This window comes from Trichophyton verrucosum (assembly GCF_000151505.1).
Source record: "Trichophyton verrucosum HKI 0517 chromosome Unknown contig00326_1.f1.exp, whole genome shotgun sequence".
Classification (NCBI taxonomy): Eukaryota; Fungi; Ascomycota; class Eurotiomycetes; order Onygenales; family Arthrodermataceae; genus Trichophyton; species Trichophyton verrucosum.
Genome location: NW_003315427.1, coordinates 142 through 21,672, shown reverse-complemented (window position 1 = coordinate 21,672; position 21,531 = coordinate 142). Strand labels below are relative to the sequence as shown.

The window sequence follows — 21,531 nt, the reverse complement described above, 5'->3', positions numbered from 1 at the left end:
ACCGTCTGTTGCTGTCGTCCTTGCTGCTCTTATCTCGCCGTCGCTGGTTCTTCGTCCTCTCGTCGTCTTCCGCTTTTTGACTTTTGGTGACGTCGGAGTCTCGCATCTTCGTTTCTCCGCTTCCGAGGCGCTTTTTCCAATTTTATTGAGGTCCAATTCTTAGGTTGATTCCTTTTGTCACGCCACGAAAAAAAATATCCGCCAGACGGGACGAGAAGAAGCGGACAGGAAGGAAGACAGATGAATTCGCAGTGAAGAGAACGGTTTGAGTGCTGTGGGAGACAGTTGATGCCAGATACACACCTTCGCGATGAGCAGCAAGGATTACTTTTCCCACGACGCGGGCTCTTCCGCCGGAGAGGGTTCCTCACGGTCAACCGAACGACACTCTCCCATCCCCGACGATGAACGGCCACCGAGCCAGGTCCCCGGATACATGATAGTTGGATCAGGCCCTGCCTCCGGGAATGCGACTTCGCTGATGTCGACCTTGCATGAGGACTCGGGGTATGGGGGAAGCATTATCGATGGCAACTCGGATATCGGCTCTGAGTCCTGGCAGGCCGGGCTGATGGAGGACCGCCCTACGCCATCACATACACCCGTTGGACCAGGCTACATGAGTAATGCAGGTGTGTTTCCGCTGTTCTTCCCCCTAGTATTCACTCTATACCGTTTGCTAAGAAGAGTGTTATGCAGCACAACATGAGAGACAGGTTATTGCAAACCATGTTCATCAGCTCGTATAGTACGATTTGGGGCCTCTTTTTTTTCCCTCTCACATATAATCATATACTAACACATATACTAGTAACTCCAACCGAACGAAACTCGGTCGATCTGTTACCAGAGCTATCGAGCTGCTGAAGGAACTCCAAGAAATGAACCGCCAGTGGCCGGCGCATTACCCCTCTATTCAGAACACCGATGCACCCCCACAGAACAGACATATTCTTTCACGAACACGATCGTACGAGGAAAGCAGAGAAGAGGGAAGTGATGCTGATCCACGGCCTGGCACAATCAAACGTACCGCCACATCGATTAGCCAGACTGCTGAGGCGAGCCGGGACGCCGATGCCAGGGCACAAGCTGAACCAAGACTCGTAACACCACAAATTGCCCGGGAATTTTCTATCCTGAAGTTGGATTTGAAACTTGGCGCTTTATCCCCCGCTGAACTCGTTCACTCTCTAGAAAAGAACTCGATCGCTTCTCTTCTTGACGGGAAAGTCAGCCAAAGCATAAAACACCTATTGGCTTTGCGGGGAAGGATAGAGGACACATCCAGCAAAGTCCTCATCACCGGCGACCTTAACGCAGGGAAGTCAACTTTCTGCAATGCTCTATTACGTCGAAAGATCCTACCCGAAGACCAACAGCCCTGCACCAGCATCTTCTGTGAGGTACTCGATGCTAGGGAGAACGGAGGAGTGGAGGAGGTGCACGCCATTCCAAAGGACAAGCAGTATAACCGAAATGATGAGAGCACTTACGATGTATATTCTCTCACCGATCTCGAGTCCATCGTGGTGGATAACAGCAAGTACATGCAGTGCAAGGTGTACGTCAAGGATGTCCGAACAATTGACGAATCTTTACTCAACAATGGAGTTGTCGATATTGCGTTAATCGATGCGCCGGGTCTTAACTCTGATTCGGTCAAAACTACTGCCGTATTCGCTCGACAGGAAGAAATTGATGTGGTCGTCTTCGTTCTTTCAGCCGCGAATCATTTCACCCTCTCGTCAAGCGAGTTTATCAGGAATGCTGCCCATGAAAAGGCCTATATTTTTATTGTTGTCAACGGATTTGATAATATCAGAGATACCGCTCGATGCCAGAGAACAATTCTGAATCAAGTGGCTGCCCTCAGCCCACACACCTACAAGGAATCCGCAGAACTTGTGCATTTCGTTTCTAGCAATGCTATTCCTGTTGCGCCTATCAGTGGAAGCGGAGGAGGAGATGGTGGTGACGATGGTGATGATGATGACGACTCGAAGGGCAAGGGCAAAGGAAAGGAAAAAGCAAAGGAAAAAATTCGGGACTTTGAGAATTTGGAGGGTGCTCTACGGCGATTTGTCTTGGAAAAACGATCTCGGTCCAAGCTTGCTCCAGCCAGAACATACTTGCTCAACATTCTCTCCGATCTCAACGTTCTTGCATCCGTCAACCGCGATGTTGCCTCTTCTGAACTTGAACGCGTGTCCACAGAGCTCAGTAAACTTGAGCCTGCTTTTGAGAAGAGTAAAATGCAACGGTCAGAGATTTCCGAGCAGTTGGAACGCTCCATTACAGAATCATCCAATGACGTATACAATTATACCCGCAAATCTCTTGCAGAGAAGATATCAACGGTTGCTCAGTCTGATCTGGGCGTGGATTATCCTGGCTTGCTTTCGGTCTTCCGCTATGCAGAGGATGTCAAATTGGCAATGCTCGATCAGATCACCGCTTGTGTTTACAAGTGCGAGGATTATTCACGCAAGAAATGTGTGGAGGGTGTCAATATGATTCAAAGCCTTGGATTGCTTCATGTGGGCGAAAATAAGTTCCCCAGTCTTAACTTCCGCTCTGAAATCATGTTTAAACAACACCGTCACGAACTTGCACGACAGATACATACAGAACTTGATGCTTGGGATTTCATTGACCTCCCTGGTTTCTGGGAACGGCAAGAGAAGGTTGCTGGCACCGGTATGGCTATGACTGTCCTAGGTGTACTTGGAGGCAGAGCATTGGGTGGAATTGGCTGGCTTGATGGTGTAATGGGAGCCGCCAGGATACTTGGTCCAAACACTATGCGCAAGCTCTTGGTCCCCGGCCTTTTGGGTGCAAGTAAGTTCTTTCCCCTTCTAGTTCTGTACTTACAAATTACTGATATACCTCTCTTTTTAGCACTATTGGCTGGAGCGTATATTCTGTCCCAGGTTCCAACTGCTCTACCGTCAAGTTTGTCCCGCAAGATAGCCGTGACACTTGCGGAGATGGATTATATTCACTCCAATGCCACCCGTATATCTGGGGAAGTTGGACGGGTTCTTCGGGTCCCCGCTACCAGATTGCAGTCAACACTACAAATAGCTACCGAGGAACTTTTCAGACGAAAGGAGGAGGTTGAGAAAATTAAGGCAGAGAGTGAAATTGCGAAGAAGTACTTCTCCAACCTCTTCCGTGAGAGCACTGAACATAGGAGGACTGTGGAACAAATTGACCTTGACGCACAGGCTCCTCCTCCAGCTGCTGCATAAGGAGCCTATACTTCTCTTCTATCCGCCAATTTTTCATTCTTGTATAGTACTTTACTCCCTTCCTCTCCCTCCAGCCTTCCCCACGACCTTGTGACCCTCTCCTTTCCCTGCCTCTCCTTGCCTTCCATTTCTTTTGCTTTTCACTTTCCCCTTGTTCAATTCGCACATACCCCATGCTCAGTTTTGTTTCATGATTTTATGATTGGTTTACACGTTTTTTTGGAGTGATGCCGGCGTCTTGGGATAAACAGGAATTAAGATAACCCCGAGGCCCCGTACATTTCATGCCTTGTAATATTCAACATCACATACCCCTTTTTTTCTCTTGCTTCTAGTTCCGCTAGTGGCTTTGTTAGCTCATTTTGCATACTCTAGATTAACACAAATTGCAATGGATCAAACGTATTTGTTGCCTCATCGGTTATTAGCTCTTCTGTACTTGCGGTTTTAAGGTTGTAGTGAAGTAATCACTATAGACGTCCAATGTTTGGGGTTTCTGAAGTATGCACAATGAGAACCGGCTGTATTTACATGCATAACAAGTAGCATCCAAGAACACTCAATAATGAAGGGCATTATAAAACGGCTAGAGTATTATGAACATTTACTCTATCCAATACCTTTAATGCTACCAGCCCTCTGATTTACGAGATCTCGTCTTCCTCCCTCCTCGACCGTCCTGTAGTTTACCAATAATTAGTTTCCGACCTGCTCGTGAGCTTCCAGGTCCAGTTCCTTCGTCCACCTCATTGTTCCTCGGGCTCTGATTGCTGATCATCTCACGCATTGCTACCGCGTCTGGATCATCATACTCGAGTTGAGTTAAGGGTAGAGGCTCGTCTTCGCCAGCAGCTTTCTCTGCAAACTCGCCATTGGCAGAGTTACTCTGAAATAGAGCCAGTCTTCGCTGTAACATTTGCTGTGCCTCCATCTGTTCAGGGTGGGTAATTTCGCCTTTATGAGGGGCTAGAGAAACGAAGCTCGGCGCTTTTGTTGAAGGGCTATCAAGGCCATCGATTACACTGCCGTAACCATCTTCGTTCAACGTGTCTATCGAACTTGCTCGGGATAGACCTCGCTGCGCCTCTGTCGTAGTTAGGGCAGAACAGGACGAGCTGGCTCTACCTAATAGCTTGCGTCGTCTTTGAGAACGCACAGGGACATCTGTATCGCCGGTAGAGTTTTGAGTTCGTAGTCTTTTCTGCTTTAGGAGTTCACTTATTGCAGTATTGAGAGATATTTTTGTCTCTGAATTAGCCATTGGCTTAGGCGTTGAATCCTCCGCCGGAAGAGGGGCAGGAGAAGCTGCGGGAATAAGCTGGTTTGTTTCTTTCGGGGGAGATGGAGAGCGGGAAGGCTTCGGCGGGACGGTTATGGAGGTTTTTTCTTGGGGAGCTGTAGGCTGGGTTTCCATATCATCTGCTTCGGATTCATTGCCATCTCTACCCCCTTTCTGCAACACTTGAGTGAAATCCTGGTCTATAGGGTAGTGGCCCAGAGGGGCTGTTTGCACTTCTTCTGCTGTTAACCTCTGCGCTTCTTGGGACGTTGAACGCTTATTGGGAATCAAGTATGGTTGATATGGTTTCTTCTCTCCCGTTTGCACGGATATCCATAACCAGTCCGCAATCACAGGGGGTATATTCCATTCAAATACATGCCTCAGCTTTTCTGGGCTGGGAGTCGATGTGTTACAGATGAGTACTGAAGCATTAGCTGTGAGATATTCATCATATGTCGCCCCTAATTACGTTAGTATCGACAAATTTTATTCAAATAGCCAAAACTCATACCTAGAAGATTGATAAGTTTGCTGAGGTGGAGCAAGTCAATCCCGGAAAAACCAGTTGAACATATCCTCATGCCTTGGAATGCTGCGACATGTTACTAAAATTCGTTTTGATAATGCAAATTTCTGTGAAACGAACCTGGAATAGGAAATCTCGGAAAAGGAGTACTGGTTATGTGAGCCTCTGGGGCTACAAATGCCTGGCTGCGTAGGCATCGCTCAACCCACATATCCGTAACGATTTCAAGTTCGTCCAATTCTTCATCTATTCTTGGAATCTCTCGCCGGGGTAGATCATACGGAACAACCATAAATAGTTGATTGTTATGCTTCAGAAGATCATCCAGTGACGGTGAAATGCGAGCATCTTGCGCAATAAGGTGGACTTCCAGTATCTGTGTCTAGTGGCAGGTCAGCTTTGAAACGCTGGAGGGTAGCGATTATGTAGATGACTGTGATGTATGATTGCTTACCTGCTCTGTCGTAAAGCCAGTTATATAAAATCTACAGTTGTCCCAAAATCCCTTCGATGGTGCTTCTTTAGCTTCAGCAGCTAGTGATTTGCTCTCACGAGATACACTATCATGCCGGCCAGGGACTGTAGTTTCACTTGCAAACGATTTAGTATCTAGCAAATTTTGGTGTGAAGCAGCTGTCAAATGCTGACTTCCGTCATATTGAGAATTATCATTGCTCTCGGCAGTTGTAGAAGGATTCGGTACAATGGCAGACCATATACCTTCAGTCTGACCACCTAGCTTGAGACTCGCAACCTTGCGTAACTTTCTAGTACGCGGGGGAAGACGAGGAGGAAGGCTGTCCTGAGGCTTCGCCATTCTCTCGACAACAGTAGGTTTAGAACGATTCCATGCGCCAATGCCTTGCTTTTCAATTGGAAGTAGAGGGTCATATAGGGTTTCATCGAGCGCCATAGAGCGTTCAATGCTATCCTCAAGCCATTTAAGGCTCACGACCTTTATTCCCCACTGAATCGCAAACTGATACTTGTTGCCTTCGCATGCAAATGCAATTAGATGGGTGACAGCCTTCGTCAAATCCCTCCGAAACTCAGCACCGTGTGCACAGACGGTTTCCTCGAGGTGACTCCTAAAGTCCACTTCCAGCAATCAGTTACGCCCGTAACACAGTTATGCCTAGAGTCAAGTAATACCTACAATCCTCAAACCCAGTGATACAAATTGAAAGCCCAAAGAAAGTGGGAAGTTTGTATTCAGCCTCAAGGGCATGGATATCGGTGTCACCGCCCTGTATCCATGATGACCTAACAGCCTCTACCCACTCGGCTCTAATGACTTTGACATCCGTTCGCATTTTGGCCACATATTTATATTTTGGGGTGTTTATGTCACCGACTATGAGATGAGTGACATCGGATGTAAGATCAAACTTGTGAATTGCGCCCATCTGGCAAGCAACGTCAGTCAATCGGGACTACATCAAAGTTAGTAATCATATAATTAGCACAACATGAGGTCATTCCCAGTACTTACTCGATGTTCTGCGAGGATAGAAGTGCAGCAAAGAATCACCCCAGTAAGAGGCAGCTCCTTGGCTTCGCGATGTGAGCTTTCAGCATAGCTTTCGAGGGACAATAAAACAGGGTATCTTACCGAGTTCTGCATCTTGGGCCATTCTTCATCCTCAGAGGCCCTTATAATCATCCTCCGCCGCCGTTAGAAAGGCCCTAAAGAGTCGAAAAAATTGCAAATACTCCCGAAACCAGGCAAGTCACTGTTCTTCTTCTATCTTTTTGACGCTGCACAGAAAACGCGAACATGACGAAATAGAGTTAAGAGTATGATTATCTAATCTTGATTTATCTTATCAGTCACGTGAATTGACGCGCTCGCGACTGTCAAAAGTTCCAAATCGGGAAGAGAGAAAAAGGCGAGAATTGCAAGTTCAAGTTCAACGCAAATTTCTATACAAAACACACAGCATTGCGGGCGGCTCTATGGGTTTGCTGTGCTAATTTTTCTTTTCTTGGATACCTGGCTGCTCCGGGTTGATGCCTAGTGGCTAAACGGTTGCGCCAGTTTCATTTTACATGCTTCGTTTGCTACAGAAGCCGCGGCCGCTCTCACCCCCTATACGTTTGACCTTAGCTCTCCCACGCAGGTTCGCGGGACTCTCAACGTACGCTCAGCCGCTGCAGCCGGAAATGTTTACCAGAGCGGTTCAAGAGCATCCCGAACGGCAAAAGAAGCCGAATGCGTTGCAGCCAAACCGTGACCGATTAAACTCGACATTACAGTCTCGTAACCTGCAATCAAGTTCCCAGCGAAAGGCCGATTTCACATCAGAACTCAGCAGGAGCGCTTTGGATGATCTCCATGATGCGGTATACTTTGGCGAAAACGATTCCGAAAATGAGGAATTCCTTGAGATCGCATACCAAATTTCCAAGCCCACACAATCGAAATCCTCATCTCACAATTCATCCATTGTAGATGCAAATTCACGAAAAAATGATAACAGCACTCCCACTGAAGCTATGCCTTCGAGCAGCTTTCCAATACCATGGTCGTCCTCTCCGCCGCGTGAACAGGAGCGTCCCAATCCACCGCATCAGCAGCCGAAGAAGAGAACACTACCTTGGGACGATGCCATGCAAGATAACAAAGGGCAATTCGGTTTTTCTTCAGGCTATCTAATTACCAATCGAAATACCTCCTTCAAGAAGCCCATGCTGAAAAGTCATGATGTTCAGCCGACACCACAACCAATCCCTTTTGACGACCAAACCGTCAAAACAGAACAAATACCCGTGAAAGAAAAGAAGCACATGCCGTGGGATAAGACTTTTAGCGATGTCAAAGAAGAGCAAAAGGAGTTGAGGAAACAAATGAAATCTAAGTCTCTCGCTGCATCAGAGAAAAAGCTTAATAACGTTCAGAGACCCTCCAATACCCGAGTTCCCTCTATATTTTTCAGCGAAGAACAGAATCAGGTCATTGAGACCATCGTGAAAAAGGGCAAAAGCGTTTTCTATACTGGTTCCGCAGGAACTGGTAAATCTGTACTCATGCGGGAAATTATAAGGCAATTGCGGCTTAAATATTCACGCGACTCTGACGCCGTTGCTGTAACCGCGTCAACGGGTCTAGCAGCTTGTAATATCGAAGGAGTTACACTGCACAGCTTTGCGGGTGTTGGACTTGGGAAGGAGTCAACTCAGGAGCTCGTCAAAAAGGCATGTTAATCAACCCACGCAATTCTGATGCAGCCGGCTAACCGTATCACAGGTAAAACGTAACCTGAAGGCCAAGACTCGTTGGTTAAAAACCAAGGTACTCATCATAGATGAGATATCAATGGTCGACGGAGACTTTTTTGACAAACTGGAGGAACTAGCCCGTAAGATCAGAAACAACGGAAGGCCTTTTGGTGGCATCCAGCTTGTTACTACTGGCGATTTCTTTCAGCTTCCTCCAGTTCCGGAAGGTGGAAAAGAAGCAAAATTTGCCTTTGCCGCAGGAACTTGGAATACATCGATTCAACACACGATTCTCTTGACGCAGGTGTTCAGACAAAGAGATCCTGATTTTGCCAACATGCTTAACGAAATGCGACTTGGACGTTTAAGCCCTTCTGCGATTCAAGCATTCAAAGACCTCTCACGACCGTTAACTTGTAGTGATAACATCGAGGCAACGGAATTGTATGTCATTGAAAGAGCCGTATTCTATATTTGCTGGAAGCTAATGGTGACAATTTGCAGGTTTCCTACGAGGGCAGAGGTGGATCGAGCTAACTCCGAAAGAATGAACCGCCTTTCGGGATCGGTCATGACATTTCACGCCGCTGACTCGGGAGCAATCAAGGATGAACAATTCCGAGCTAAGCTGTTGAGCAATTGCATGGCACCCGCTACTATTCATCTCAAAAAGGGGGCCCAGGTGATGCTTATCAAGAACAAAGACGAAACGCTGGTAAATGGGTCCCTAGGAACGGTTATTGCATTCATGGATGAGGCTGGTTTTGATAATCATATCAGGGAAGGCCTGAAACGTGAAAATGGCTACTATGACTTTGATGATGAGCCAAGCCAAGCAAAGCAAAAAATTAAAAGTATGGCATTCGATCAAAAAGCCAACACTGGAAGCGTTAATACATCGCGACAATACCCCCTTGTTGCCTTTATTTTACCCGATGGGTCAGAAAGGCAACTTTTGTGTATGCCCGAAGCCTGGAAGATCGAACTTCCCAACGGCGAGGTTCAGGCTCAAAGACTACAGATTCCATTGATCCTTGCGTGGGCGTTATCAATACATAAAGCTCAGGGACAAACCTTGCAACGTGTCAAGGTCGATCTCGGAAGAGTGTTTGAAAGGGGCCAAGCTTATGTTGCTCTTAGTCGAGCAACGTCCAAGGATGGATTGCAGGTGTCCCGTTTTGATCCCAGGAAAGTCATGGTACATCCCAAAGTGACAGAGTTCTATCAGAACCTCTCAAGTATCAGCGATATTAATAGCGGAAGGAAGCCTAGAGTTGTTGTAGATGGGAACCATTCGGATGTGGAAGATGATTTTGATTCAATAGCCCAGTACGTTTAGTACAGCATGTACATTATGCTTTCTATATTACCATGTGTAGACCAGATATGACTTTAATGATAAGATTATCTCTGAATGTATTCAATATACCCGCCGGTGATTCGCACTGATCGATAATAATAGCATACAAATGAAACAAAATAGGTATATATATAAGACTGTCTTGCACTAATCTGAAGCTTCGTAGGTCTCCCGCTGTCTACCTTCTGAAGGGGCGCTCATGGGATAAGTAATCTTTTGGATTATCCCTTGGGTGCTGCTGTTCCATGTATGACTGTCTCCGATTGCCATCAAGCCGTTTCATTCGATCATACTTCTCATACGTATCCAGTACACGTTGGGGAGTGTATCCTTCAAGCTGAGTAGTCTGTGCCTGGTCGGGACTACCCCTAGCCAAGCTTTCAGCCAGAAGGCGAGCCTCAACTTCTCTCTCAATCGACAACTGGCTCTCCAAGTATCGTTGATGAGCCCGCTCTTTCTCTCGCAGTTCCAGTCCCCAGGCTAGCTCAGAGGGAGAAAGGCGATCAAGGCTAGGTTTTCGTTGGTCTCTTTCGTAAGGGTATACCTTGTGACGTCTGGAGGGATAAGAGACGGTCTCAGACCGAGCTAGTTTTCCAGGACGTTTATGTGTGCTGCTGAATGGTTGAAGTTCAACGGACCCTGAGGGATATTGCGATCCCCTGGGCTTGGGTAGCTCGATAGGATAAGAGGATTTTTCGGACGGGCGGACGTGAATGCGATACCCAAGAGAGTGACGATGCTTTGGATGGCCGTTACGGTCACCGCTTTTGCTCTTCTCACGGCTTTGGTTCCTCCGGTTCTTATTGGAACAATGACGACGGGTATCGTCGTCAGGAGGATAATCACAGTTATCATATTCTCCAAAAGAGAAAGAATCATCTGTGACGGAGCTTGCAATTTCTGGGTCAAAGAGATATGAATCATAGTCCGAAGGTTCACTATCTTCTTCCAGCCATTTTTCCACAATCTCCTGCTCCCTCCTGGCTCTTTCTGAATTGACAATCTTTGGAGGGGGTTTCTTTTTCTTGTGCTGTTTGTTGTGAGGCTGTTTCAGCTCATGGGTAGCCGCTGATGGCTGTTCCTGTCTAGCACGGCGCTGGTTATGATGCTGGTAGTCCTGAGTTGGCATTTGCATTTGAACATTGGGTACTCCTTCAGCTCGACGTCGAGAGCGTTGAGGATGAGTTGATTGAGGTTCCTGATTCACCATTCGAGCGTCTTTATATACATTTCCATTACCAGGATGATGCTGGTTTGGATCAAAGAGTGCCTGGTTATAAGCTTGAGCACTGTGTGGCTCCTCCATATACCCAGGATGGCGTTGACGGGGTGGCATAGGAGCTTCATTTAAATCTTGGGCACCCGGATGAAGTTCGTGATATCGAGGATCTGGATGAGCATCGTGTGGAGCTGGTAGAAGGCGGGGTTGTGATTTGTGCGGTCCAATAGGGGGTGGTGGAATCTGAATCATTTCAGGAAGTATCTTCCGTTCTTGGTGGTGCCCTGGAGTAACGTGTGGTATGTCCTGCTGCATCATCTGGCGTGGATAACGGGGAGGCCCGAACTCCTCAGGGGTAACTTCTTGTCCATGTTCAGGATGTAAATCTCCATTTAAAGGAATTTTTCCCATCATTCGAAGTTCATGGTTTGTTAGAGGGGCGTGGGTAAGATGACTCTGTCCTTGTGGTGGTACAGGGTTATGGGGATCAGGAGGGTTAAATAAGTGCTGCCCATGATGCGGGTGTGGATGGTCCTCAGGATGTCGCTGTGGAAGATATGGTGGGGGCTGAGGCTGGTGTTGGTAAGGGGTAGGTTTGCTCTGCGAGTGAAGGGGAAGGTTATGTTGGGTGTTTGCGGGTGGACGTTTCTGAGAATTCGGAAGTTGCTGGGCATCAGAAAGGTTTAATCCAAGACCAGATGGATGAAAAGGCCTGCGGAGTGGATCAGCACACTCCGCATGCACCATGTTTTTCTCATGCCTAGCAGTATCCCTGGCCTTTTTCTCCTTTATAATTTGTGCAGCACGACGGGCTCTAAGTATTTCTGGCTTTAGCTTCTTGCAGAGAACAATAGCTATTGATATCGTCAAAGCCTTCTTTGGACCAAAAGTAGATCGCACATCTCGAGTGGCGGAATTGATATAAACGCAGATCCAGTCGTACTTTGGATCATTGCACTCTTGCTTCCTCTGCTCGATTAGGTTATCAATGTGTTGCCGCTTGACCAGGGTCAGCTCATTATATGCTTCTGTGACGGACTGGCGCTTTTGTTTATGAACCAGGTCGATCAATTCTGCCTGGGGAAGAGGCATCTTGCAGATGGTGGCAGTGGCCCATGTTCTCTCACCACCAGGCGTTTTCGGCTCTCCACGATACAGTGTCCATCCCTCGTATGTGCTCTCATTAAGTTGGGGCCCTCTGGAGAGGCTACTGTCAAGACTAATCCTGCTGAAGCGGGTGTCGAGATCTTCAAAATCGTCGATATCTGGAGTATCGGGGAAGTGACCAGGCATTGGCATATCTTCCAAGCTCTGGTGTGGAGAGATATTACCCCCATTATGTATTCTGTGATGCATATCCATGGTAAGATAGAGGACTTGTAACAATCTACTGGGCCGGCTAAATCTATTGGCTATCAGCACATTTTCTAGGCCAAAAGTAACATGTACTAAAGGATATGTAATAAGGGAGTAAGAGGGAAAATACCTTGTAGCTGCCTCAGCGTCAACCTACTGTGCTGTGTGGGAAAGACGAGTTTGGTTTTGGGATGCTCATGAGCAAGCCAGGCAACAACAGAGGCCGTGCGTAATCCACAACTGGCCACGCCTTTAGTTAAAGCTATGCCGCTGATTGATGTTTGGTGTGGGTATCAAAATATTGCGGCGTAATAGGTCCAGACGAGCTAGTATTTATCTTGGGCAAGAGATATGAGGGTTCCTTTGTAGTGTGAAGGGAGCGTCTCTGCGCCTCTTCTCTCGCTTTTGTTTTTCGGGGCTCCTTCACACCATCAACATCCATGCAGGCGTAAGGCTTCCAAAAGTCAAAAGAACCTATGGTTGGCTGACGGCGCCCGGGGAAAAAGAAACCCAAAGAAATGGAAGAAAGCACCCATCGGGCGTTGATGAGAGAGAAAGGCGACAAGAGTCTGGCGTGATAGCTAGTTAATATAACGAGGAAACGTTGCCTACCCCCCTCCTCGAAGCGCCCATTCTCAAACACTCTTGGTTGTCCTCCATGGATGTGCTGATATTAATAGTAATTGGTTGGAGCATGTTATGCACTGTTTGTAAGCATGCTTGACCACTAATATTGGGGAGTTCCTCTGGAGACGGCCGATCATAATAATATTGTCACCAACTATTCATAGTCATGATTAGTTATTCCGAGCCATGACTGCCTTGGAAATTTCGAGGTGCACGGTCTGCAGTCTTCTAAAAATGATTTTTTTTCGTCTCTGGGCTCTGGTCAGTTAGTTATGTTAGCCCTCGGATGTTGGTGGACATGTTGGCTGAGCTTTGAGGCTGTGTGGCTGGCAACAAGGGATGGGGTTATCCTTGCTCAGCTGAGTGGCTCGTTAGTAACATGGGGCATGCTCGACCCTGGTGAGTGGCAGACAATCGTACGCGGCTCTAGGCAGACACTTTCTCAAGTCCGGGGAAGCACAGCCTGCATCTTGACTTGATTGGCGCTTTCGGTTAGATTGCTGCCGGGAGCTCGAGGACACCATTAAGATAACCAGAGCTCCCTGCAAGGCATCCAAAAACATCTCAAATTGCCCGGTTGGCGCCTTGCATCGTCAAATATCAGCCTTAACCTTGCTCAGGCAGTACAGCGATGGGCCAGCCTTGAGACGAGCATATTTTGTGGTCGCAGGGGCTTACTCTCCTTGGCTGCATGTTTTTTACAAGTGGTTATTGATTGCATCAAGGAAACAAGGGATGAAAACACACAGGCCTCTTCTGGGTGTTAGTGGTATTGGTTTCGAATAGAGGAGCAGCATGGAAATACTGTAGAGCATCTGAAGAGGTCTGTTGATACTCGAAAGGTGTTCTTTTTCAGCCGCATTAAAACATCCACTTGGCGTATTACATAATCCAAATTAGCTAGTGGGGCTGCCGTCATAAACTGGAGTCCCAAAGCTGTGATTGGCAAATTAAACCATTTAATTTATTCATTAACTTTAAGTGTTCACTGGTATAAAGCTGGTTCAACGTAGGGCAAATATTTGACGCCCAATAATGGACCTACTATTCGTCTCCTTCTCTTTTTCTTTTTGCTTGTACGAAAGGCTCTGGGACTTGGACCAAGTCTATTCTTATCTCTGCGCGCAACCCTTAGCTATGTATATGGCGCAGGCTTGCAAGGAGATAAGGCCGATCCCTTATCTACAATACCCCTCCCACCTCATGATTATATTCGTTACCTTTAGGGTTTCATTAAAGTAGAACGTAGGCTATATGGGGCAAAGAACCGCCATTGTATCACAGGCAACTCAGAGTCCTGCCCAACGACCCAGAAAGTGAACTTACGTGGACTGCCAATTGACGCTGCTCACCTGGTTGCCTTTTCTCTAGACAGAGAGAGCCGACTAGATTTAACGGCTACAATCTGGTCATCAGACATTGTGAGGAAACGATCGCAGGACCCTTTTTTGTGGTTTCTCGATGGTAGTTAAATTAAAAATAAGCCAATAAAATCTCATGTACTAGCTGACTAAGGAAATTGAGAAATTGTAATTAGCGATAACTAATATTATTGGTTCACAGTCAGCTCCACTTACCATTTCAGCTAACCAACCATATTTTACTTAAATCCGCAAATCATCTGCCTCGAAAGTTCGTTCGAGCTCCAAATTGATCCTATGTATGTAAAGCTCTTCAAGCTCATCACAACCCAAGTTCGAACACTTAACTGGCAACAGTCAGAACAGAAGCTAACATGGGTAAAGGTATGTCCAACACTGTGATAACTCAATAGCTATCATCGACGACAATCACTAACTCTAGCTTCTAGGTACTGATAAGCTCTATGTACGTGACTTGGATATCAGCTCAACTCTTACCTCCGCCGAATCGAAACTGACGCGAATATCTCATAGATCACTCACTCAGAATGGGCCTCGGAGGATGCATTTTCTGCCAGTGTCGGTGCTGGTGCTGCGCGACAGAAAACTGGCGGATCTCATGCGTCTTTTAAACGCCTACCCTTCAACTTTTGCTCTCTATCACTCCAGCCATTTTCCCACCCTGTATGCACATCCGATGGCATTATATTCGATCTGACACACATCCTACCATGGATCAAGAAGAACGGCATCAACCCGGTGAACGGTGCTCCGATGAAGAACTCGGATCTCATCAAGCTACACTTCGCAAAGAACGAGTCGGGCGAATATGTTGATCCTGTCACATATAAAGTATTCACGGACAACACACATATAGTCGCGCTAGGAAATACGGGGAATGTATTTGCCTGGGATACCGTGCAAAAGCTCAACATCAAACCTAAAATGTGGCGAGATCTAGTGAATGACGAAGAATTCGGCAGGAAAGATATAATCACATTACAAGATCCACATAATGTGAACGCCCGAGATCTCAACACCTTTAAGTACCTGAATGACGGAGAAAATAATACTACAAGTGGAAATGATGGCCAGGGCATCAACCTTAACGCCATGGGCAGTTCGGCAAAGATTCTACGAGCGAAGGAGGCTGTAGCTAAGGCGAGGGCTGAAAGAGAACAAAAGGCAACATCAGCGGATGCGCTGAGCCAGAGGCAAAAAGAAAATTTGTCGGTCAAGAAGAGTTTGACTACCAGCCAAAGTGGAAAAGCTGTACCATTTAATGCAGCAAGACACACTACTGGTTTAGCTGCTGCCTCTTTCACCAGCACAGGTCTAACACCGCATACCGCTGCGGATTTGTCAATAATGACAGATGAAGAATACATGCTGAAATGTGGCCGAGTAAAAATCAAGGGCTATGCACGGATAGTTACCAATCTGGGTGATCTTAACATTGAACTGCACACAGAACATGCACCGAAAGCCGTGTGGAATTTCATTCAGTTAGCTAAGAAGGGCTACTATAAGGGTGTTACCTTTCACCGGAACATTAAAGGCTTCATGATTCAAGGTGGTGATCCAACTGGAACTGGCAAAGGTGGGGAGAGTATTTGGGGCAAAAGTTTCGCAGATGAGGTTATCGGGCCTTTTAAGCATGATTCTAGAGGAACACTCAGTATGGCGAATAAAGGAAAGGATACCAACAGCAGTCAATTGTAAGTAAATCCTACCTACCTAGGATATATATTGCCGGGGTATATCTCCAATTACTAACGTTTATTAGTTTCTTCGCTTATCGTGCCGTCCCTCATCTGAACGGGAAGCACACTATCTTCGGCCATCTAATTGATGACCCTTCGCCATCCTCGCCAACACTAGATGCAATGGAAGTAGCACCAGTGGACTCCAGCACAAACAGGCCTACTCCTGCTATTACCATGCTTGATGTAGTGGTATTTGTGGACCCATTTGAAGAATTTCTCAATAAGAAACGAAAAGAGGAAAATGCTCAGCAATCAGTATCCGGGGCAAGCAGTGATACCAAGGATAAGGGAGATGATGACCAAGTTACATGGACCGGCAAGAGACTACGTGGATATGGCTCAAACGAGAGCGGCAGCGCTTCAGGCAATGTATCTGGAGTTGGTAAATATTTGAAGGCCTCAGCTGCGGCCTCCAGTGGAAATGAGGATGAGATCGTCGGATTTGTTGATGAAGATGAACTCGAGTCAGAACATGCGCGTAAGAAGATCAAGAATGCAGGACGCGGAGGCTTCGGAAATTTCGATTCTTGGTGATCAACTATCAGAGGAATCTACACAGGACCAGAACAAACTTCCGGAACGGCAACCTCGGAAATCCCACTCTTGGATATACAACTCCACGCACGGATGGTTTCAATATTGGATTTCGGGGATATAATTTCCCAGATCACAAGCACCACCCCATTTTTCCTTGTGGGTTGCGCATCGTAGTAATTAACGGTGTATATCCCACTTTATAACATTATTCTGCTCTCATGGCTCTTTTCTTGGTGGTCTCTGCATTTCTGAAGCACGGTCGACCCATTGCCCCTGGAACCAAGGTAGCCTCTGCAACTCAGCCATATCCATACGGTCAGACACATCCCTCGCTAGCAAATGCCTTAGTGCGTCCACGCAATCTTGCGATAGCCGTTCGTCTATTGGCAACTCCTCGTTCATTATTCGCAACCTTCTGTCGTAGAGATAAAGGAACTTCTCTTCGTCATAATCATCCCACGCATACAGCGTCTTGATGTCCCCGTTGTTTGCTTGGGGTTCTGGTGTTTCCCAGGGAGAATACCCGTGAAGCAGATCATAGACCAGAACTCCAAATTTCCAGAGGTATTGTACTCGCCGGTCGTGGCTTAAGGGTATATGGCGGTCTGCAATGGTGTGTATCGGGTTCTGGAGATCATCTGTTGCAAGCTGCAAGGCTATTTCTGGGTTAACAAAGTATTCGAATGCCTCGATATAGCCATACCGTTCCGCTTCCCATCCATTGTTTTCAGACACGTACACCGCCCCGAAGTCAATAAGCTGGGTCTGTACTAGGGAGTTAGCACAGCATTCAACGGCAATGGGGGATAAGCGAGCGATATCAAACATACGTTAAGATTCTTATCCACCAGGTAATTTCGATGGCTTAAGTCTCCATGCAACATCTTCATATCCATAAGGTAAACAAGTGCCTCGAGAATATTAGAGGCAATCTTACAAGCTTGGATCTCGGTGACTCTTGTCTGTTTCAAATGTGTCAACTGTTCTCCGTTATACCCAGGGAAATGTTGTGTCGGAATGGTCCCCGGCTCAAGTAACAGCGTTTCTCTTAAAGGATTATCATCCAGGCTGTTAGCGGACATGACTATTGACGCAAACTCCTTATGGATATACACAGAATCGATCTTTGGGAATCTCTCGCATTCCGTGAGGAGCTCAAGAACAACTGCTTCCACTGGCAGGAAACGCTGCTCTCCAGTATAAACTTCTCGATATTCACACGTTTGAGCCCTAGTGAACCCGTGTATCGATAATGGGCATTGCAGTTCCATTTTGATAGCGAATTGACGTGGCGGTTTAGGTGCATAGGCCCTTGCCCTCGGATCACTAGGTTCTATCAACGCAGCCATGCTGGCCCTTTGGTACTCATAACTATCCCAGTCACAACCCGTGGAAAATCTAAAGCCCGTGGCCGCTGCTGGTCGATTGATCTCCCTGGCGGCATATATTCGACCGAAAGCTAGAAACATAATTAGCTAAATAAATGGAAAAATGAGTTTGGGCTACTTCTCTGCACTTACTCCCTCTCCCTATCTTGCCATAGATCGTAAACCGCCTGGCTATATCTGGACACATATTCCTGAAGTAATCCCGCTCGAGGTTGTAGTGGTTGTCAATTGGAAAGTGCTCTGTATGTGACGGTAGCAGATGGTATCTGAAGGTATCTGCCCTCCCTTCCTGCGCAGGACGTATGGAGGTAGGAGAACCGAGACGCTCAAGGTCGTTGCATTGAGATAGTACCAACGGTCCAGCAAGGCGCCGTCTCAGAACGATCATCTGTAGCTCCTCACCAACGTGGCCCTTGATCATGACATTGATAGATCGGCCAGCGTCGTCTACGGGCCTTCCAGCGCCATAGAAGTTGTCCAAGTCGAGTTCAGGCTGGTTGTACGCCATGGTTTCCGTATGTAGATGCTTGAATATGCACTCGAGGTTCAGGATGTATAAGAATCCAACAGTTGTTTACCCCTTTTTGATGGATGGGCTGAATGAGAATATTAAGGAGAGAGCAACCATAACTCCATTTGATATGCCACTGGCCATGTTTATATACTGTGGAGTTTGTCTGGAATCAGTAACCATAATCTCAATAGGCCTTGTTCCGATAGACAACAAAGCCTTTGGTAATAGACGAAGTTCTCCAAAAAAAATGAAAGAACTTGGGTATATTAAATATTCAGAATTTCTCCGATTCTCGAAGCAGTGAGGATAAAGGCTAATACAATATGATACACCAAATAAAGAGCCTCATGAGATAAAGGTTGTGGACTAAAGGCGTCACGGAAAAGGGGTAACGTAATAAAGGATAGTTTCGTATGTTATACTGAAAAACAGTGGCAAGCAAACGTGCTTTTTCTGGCCCATAATTGCATTGTGAAGACAAGGAAGACGCCATATTCCCGGTGACCGACCACAATAAAAACCTTTAAGCACCAAGCCATAGCCGTTCCACCCACAATGCCTAGGAAAATAGAAAAAAAGGGAGGAGAAAAATAGACACAGGTAAAAGGAATAATAACACCCTGTGAGTCAAGGAGTGGAAAGCTGGAATCTCAGAGGTACTACCCAGGCGCTGCCAAACTCGACTCCGTGACGACGACGGGTTCCATATTTTCTCCATGCAACAGGACTGATTCCCACATCCGCAACCGCGATTTGCCAGGACTCTCCTCCTCGTGAAGATAAAGCAGTCACTAAACCTGTCTTAGGTGCACCAAGACAGATGACAAATTGGGAAGATACTGCGAGTTGGGACCCCTGAGAGACAGTTGCTTCACCTACGTGGTATTAGTATGGAATCGATATAAGCAAGAGTATATGAGAGAGGGGTATTCAACTTACCCGTTGTTGCAGATAGGCCAGAAGGAACATCGACGGATAGAACATCAATCTTGCTTCGATTGACCCAGGAAATAATTTCAAAGGCAGTTGCTTGGTCATCGGTACGCAAATCTTCGAATGCAACATGCATACCAAAAAGCGCATCGATGATAAGTTTGGGTTTGAAATCACCCATCGAGAGCCGAGCGGAAAGATCCTCCCATCGCATGACATTGCCTCCTGCTTTTTGGAATATGTCAATTTGCTTCTGGAACCCATCGGTAAATTCACCATCACGACCATTACCCAGCACACACAGCGAAACACGATAACCACGGTTGCGTAGGTGGCGAGCAGAAGCGACGGTGCGTGCACCAGTGCGATGGTTTCCCACAAAAACTACGATTATTGATGGCACACGCAGCCCTGTTGCGAGGGAGATCGCTCCTTCAGCAATGCCTCTACCAGCATTTTCTGTGACGATGTCTTCACTAAGACCAAGCTCTGAGACAGCTATTTGTTCTATCTCCACCATTTGAAGAGGGCTGATGCTTGGGCATTTTCTTCCGGTAGTTATCATGTGGAGCGCGCCGCCTGATGGACTTGATGACCCTGTCATGGAGGATGCGGAATGTTTCATGACTTTGATTGGCTGCGGGCTGGCAGTACGGGCAGACGAGAGATGCGGGCGGCCCAGGATGGTGAATTGAGCGGAAGACGGGGTGGACGCTATCACGCCACTACCCTTCCGCGATGGCATAGAACGGTTGCGACTTGATGTCCGGCCATTGCCTGTGTACTCATCGTCCGTTAATCCAGCTTCACTATCCCATTGGGAAGTATGCTGCTGAGTTGTAGAGTCCAGCACATTTTCTGTATAGTGAAGGTTCTTTCCTCCATTTGTCCCAGGTTTAGGCCGCCTATTAAAACTTGCTAAGCGATCTTCAAGGGGGGTCATATCGTCATTTCTTATTTCATCAAACACTCTTCGTTTGTCGAACTTGGATAGATTACTTTGGAAGTCAAAGTCACCAAGTTCCTGAATATCAGTGGCCTCTTCGGTTGCCCATCCATTCAGGTTCTCTCTCTGGGCTCGAGACTTTCTAGCCTTTAGCTTTGACTTGTTGGCGGTTGGAGAAGTATCAATTGGTTCAGTGAAGGCAGTCTGCCTCCACCCCTTGCCCGGGACGCCCTTTCTACCATGGTTGGTGGCAGAGACATGCATTTCAGTCGCAGTGATATCAGTTGTTTCTCCACCGTCCTTGTCTACTTTCCCTCTATTACCTCGCTTGCCCCGCTTCCCCACGGGTTTAAGTTGAGCTGCGGCTGAGCTATTAACTCCGCGAGCTCGGTCATGGGGTACGGAGTTATGCTCTAGCTCCTGTTGTTCAACAATATCTTCCCTAATGGAAGAAGATTGGTCTGGCTTGTTAAGCTCTAAATCACTAAAGGGTGCATTCAGTGTGGCCGGAAGTCGTGCGGGGTGTCCAATGTGGCTCGCATGCGCTGATGTCGGCACCTCCGAGCCCCCCAGCATAACAGGGGAAGTGGAAATTGTATGCGACGGAATGGCCACTGGCTCTACCTCGCTGTTTGCATTCTGGCGTTCATCCTGTGCAGATGGGCGTTTGAAACTCAAGATCGCCGGATCCACGAAAGATGGAGCGCCAGCTCCGTGGGACACAGACTCAGATTGGGCTGAAGCTGTAGGATGTGGCGGTTGGCCATGCTGGGAGGAGGAATGATATCCACTGTTGTCGATGTGTCCATTTCTATGGTGCACTGGTGTTTGAGGAGCTGGTTCACTGGATATCTCTAGGTCTGCGATTTTCGAACCATCGATATGATACAAAGGGAAATGCTGGCCATTCCATAAGAGTATTGCTAGACGAACAATCAGCATGACCGGTCAGAAAGTGACAGGGCTGAGGAAAACACTCACCATTCTGCAGACTTAGCCTGGTTCCTACGACATCAACGACCTCACCTCTGATCCGGCAATTGGGAGGACTCTTGAGGGTCACAAGCACAGTGCAACCGATAAACTCCGAAGCCATGGCTGTGTCTATGCGAATGAGGTGCAGTGGAGTGGCGGGCGTAGTCGTCAGGTATCTCCCATGCCGCCGCACAGCAAAGTTTGCCTATGAAGCCTGGCTCTCCCTCCGGCTAAAAGTGCTTCTGGCTGCTTCTTCTTCTTCGTCTTC

The 21,531-nt window shown here is 47.1% G+C and overlaps 7 protein-coding genes across 7 annotated transcripts; 3 read left to right on the top strand and 4 right to left on the bottom strand.

Moving 5' to 3' along the window:
- Positions 1-310: 310 nt before the first annotated feature.
- On the top strand, positions 311-3,254 carry TRV_04155 (uncharacterized protein; the record flags this gene model as incomplete). The annotated part of the gene is made up of 3 exons (XM_003021692.1): positions 311-632; positions 700-748; positions 812-3,254. The coding sequence occupies 3 exons, from the start codon at positions 311-313 to the stop codon at positions 3,252-3,254; spliced, it is 2,814 nt and encodes a 937-aa protein (XP_003021738.1).
- A 628-nt stretch (positions 3,255-3,882) lies between these two features.
- TRV_04154 (BRCT domain protein) lies at positions 3,883-6,725 on the bottom strand (the record flags this gene model as incomplete). Its single annotated transcript, XM_003021691.1, has 5 exons — positions 3,883-4,997; positions 5,183-5,444; positions 5,517-6,150; positions 6,230-6,495; positions 6,555-6,725. The coding sequence occupies 5 exons, from the start codon at positions 6,723-6,725 to the stop codon at positions 3,883-3,885; spliced, it is 2,448 nt and encodes an 815-aa protein (XP_003021737.1).
- Positions 6,726-7,225: 500 nt separating this feature from the next.
- On the top strand, positions 7,226-9,620 carry TRV_04153 (uncharacterized protein; the record flags this gene model as incomplete). Its single annotated transcript, XM_003021690.1, has 2 exons — positions 7,226-8,257; positions 8,310-9,620. 2 exons carry the CDS (start codon positions 7,226-7,228, stop codon positions 9,618-9,620), a joined length of 2,343 nt encoding a protein of 780 aa, XP_003021736.1.
- Positions 9,621-9,819: 199 nt separating this feature from the next.
- Positions 9,820-12,222, bottom strand: TRV_04152 (uncharacterized protein; the record flags this gene model as incomplete). Its single annotated transcript, XM_003021689.1, has 1 exon — positions 9,820-12,222. One exon carries the CDS (start codon positions 12,220-12,222, stop codon positions 9,820-9,822), a length of 2,403 nt encoding a protein of 800 aa, XP_003021735.1.
- A 2,279-nt stretch (positions 12,223-14,501) lies between these two features.
- TRV_04151 (uncharacterized protein) lies at positions 14,502-16,504 on the top strand (the record flags this gene model as incomplete). The annotated part of the gene is made up of 3 exons (XM_003021688.1): positions 14,502-14,588; positions 14,739-15,922; positions 15,991-16,504. 3 exons carry the CDS (start codon positions 14,502-14,504, stop codon positions 16,502-16,504), a joined length of 1,785 nt encoding a protein of 594 aa, XP_003021734.1.
- A 219-nt stretch (positions 16,505-16,723) lies between these two features.
- On the bottom strand, positions 16,724-18,403 carry TRV_04150 (Protein kinase domain-containing protein; the record flags this gene model as incomplete). Its single annotated transcript, XM_003021687.1, has 3 exons — positions 16,724-17,272; positions 17,338-17,966; positions 18,028-18,403. 3 exons carry the CDS (start codon positions 18,401-18,403, stop codon positions 16,724-16,726), a joined length of 1,554 nt encoding a protein of 517 aa, XP_003021733.1.
- Positions 18,404-19,036: 633 nt separating this feature from the next.
- TRV_04149 (YjeF_N domain protein) lies at positions 19,037-21,230 on the bottom strand (the record flags this gene model as incomplete). Its single annotated transcript, XM_003021686.1, has 2 exons — positions 19,037-19,284; positions 19,349-21,230. 2 exons carry the CDS (start codon positions 21,228-21,230, stop codon positions 19,037-19,039), a joined length of 2,130 nt encoding a protein of 709 aa, XP_003021732.1.
- Between the last annotated feature and the right edge of the window lie 301 nt (positions 21,231-21,531).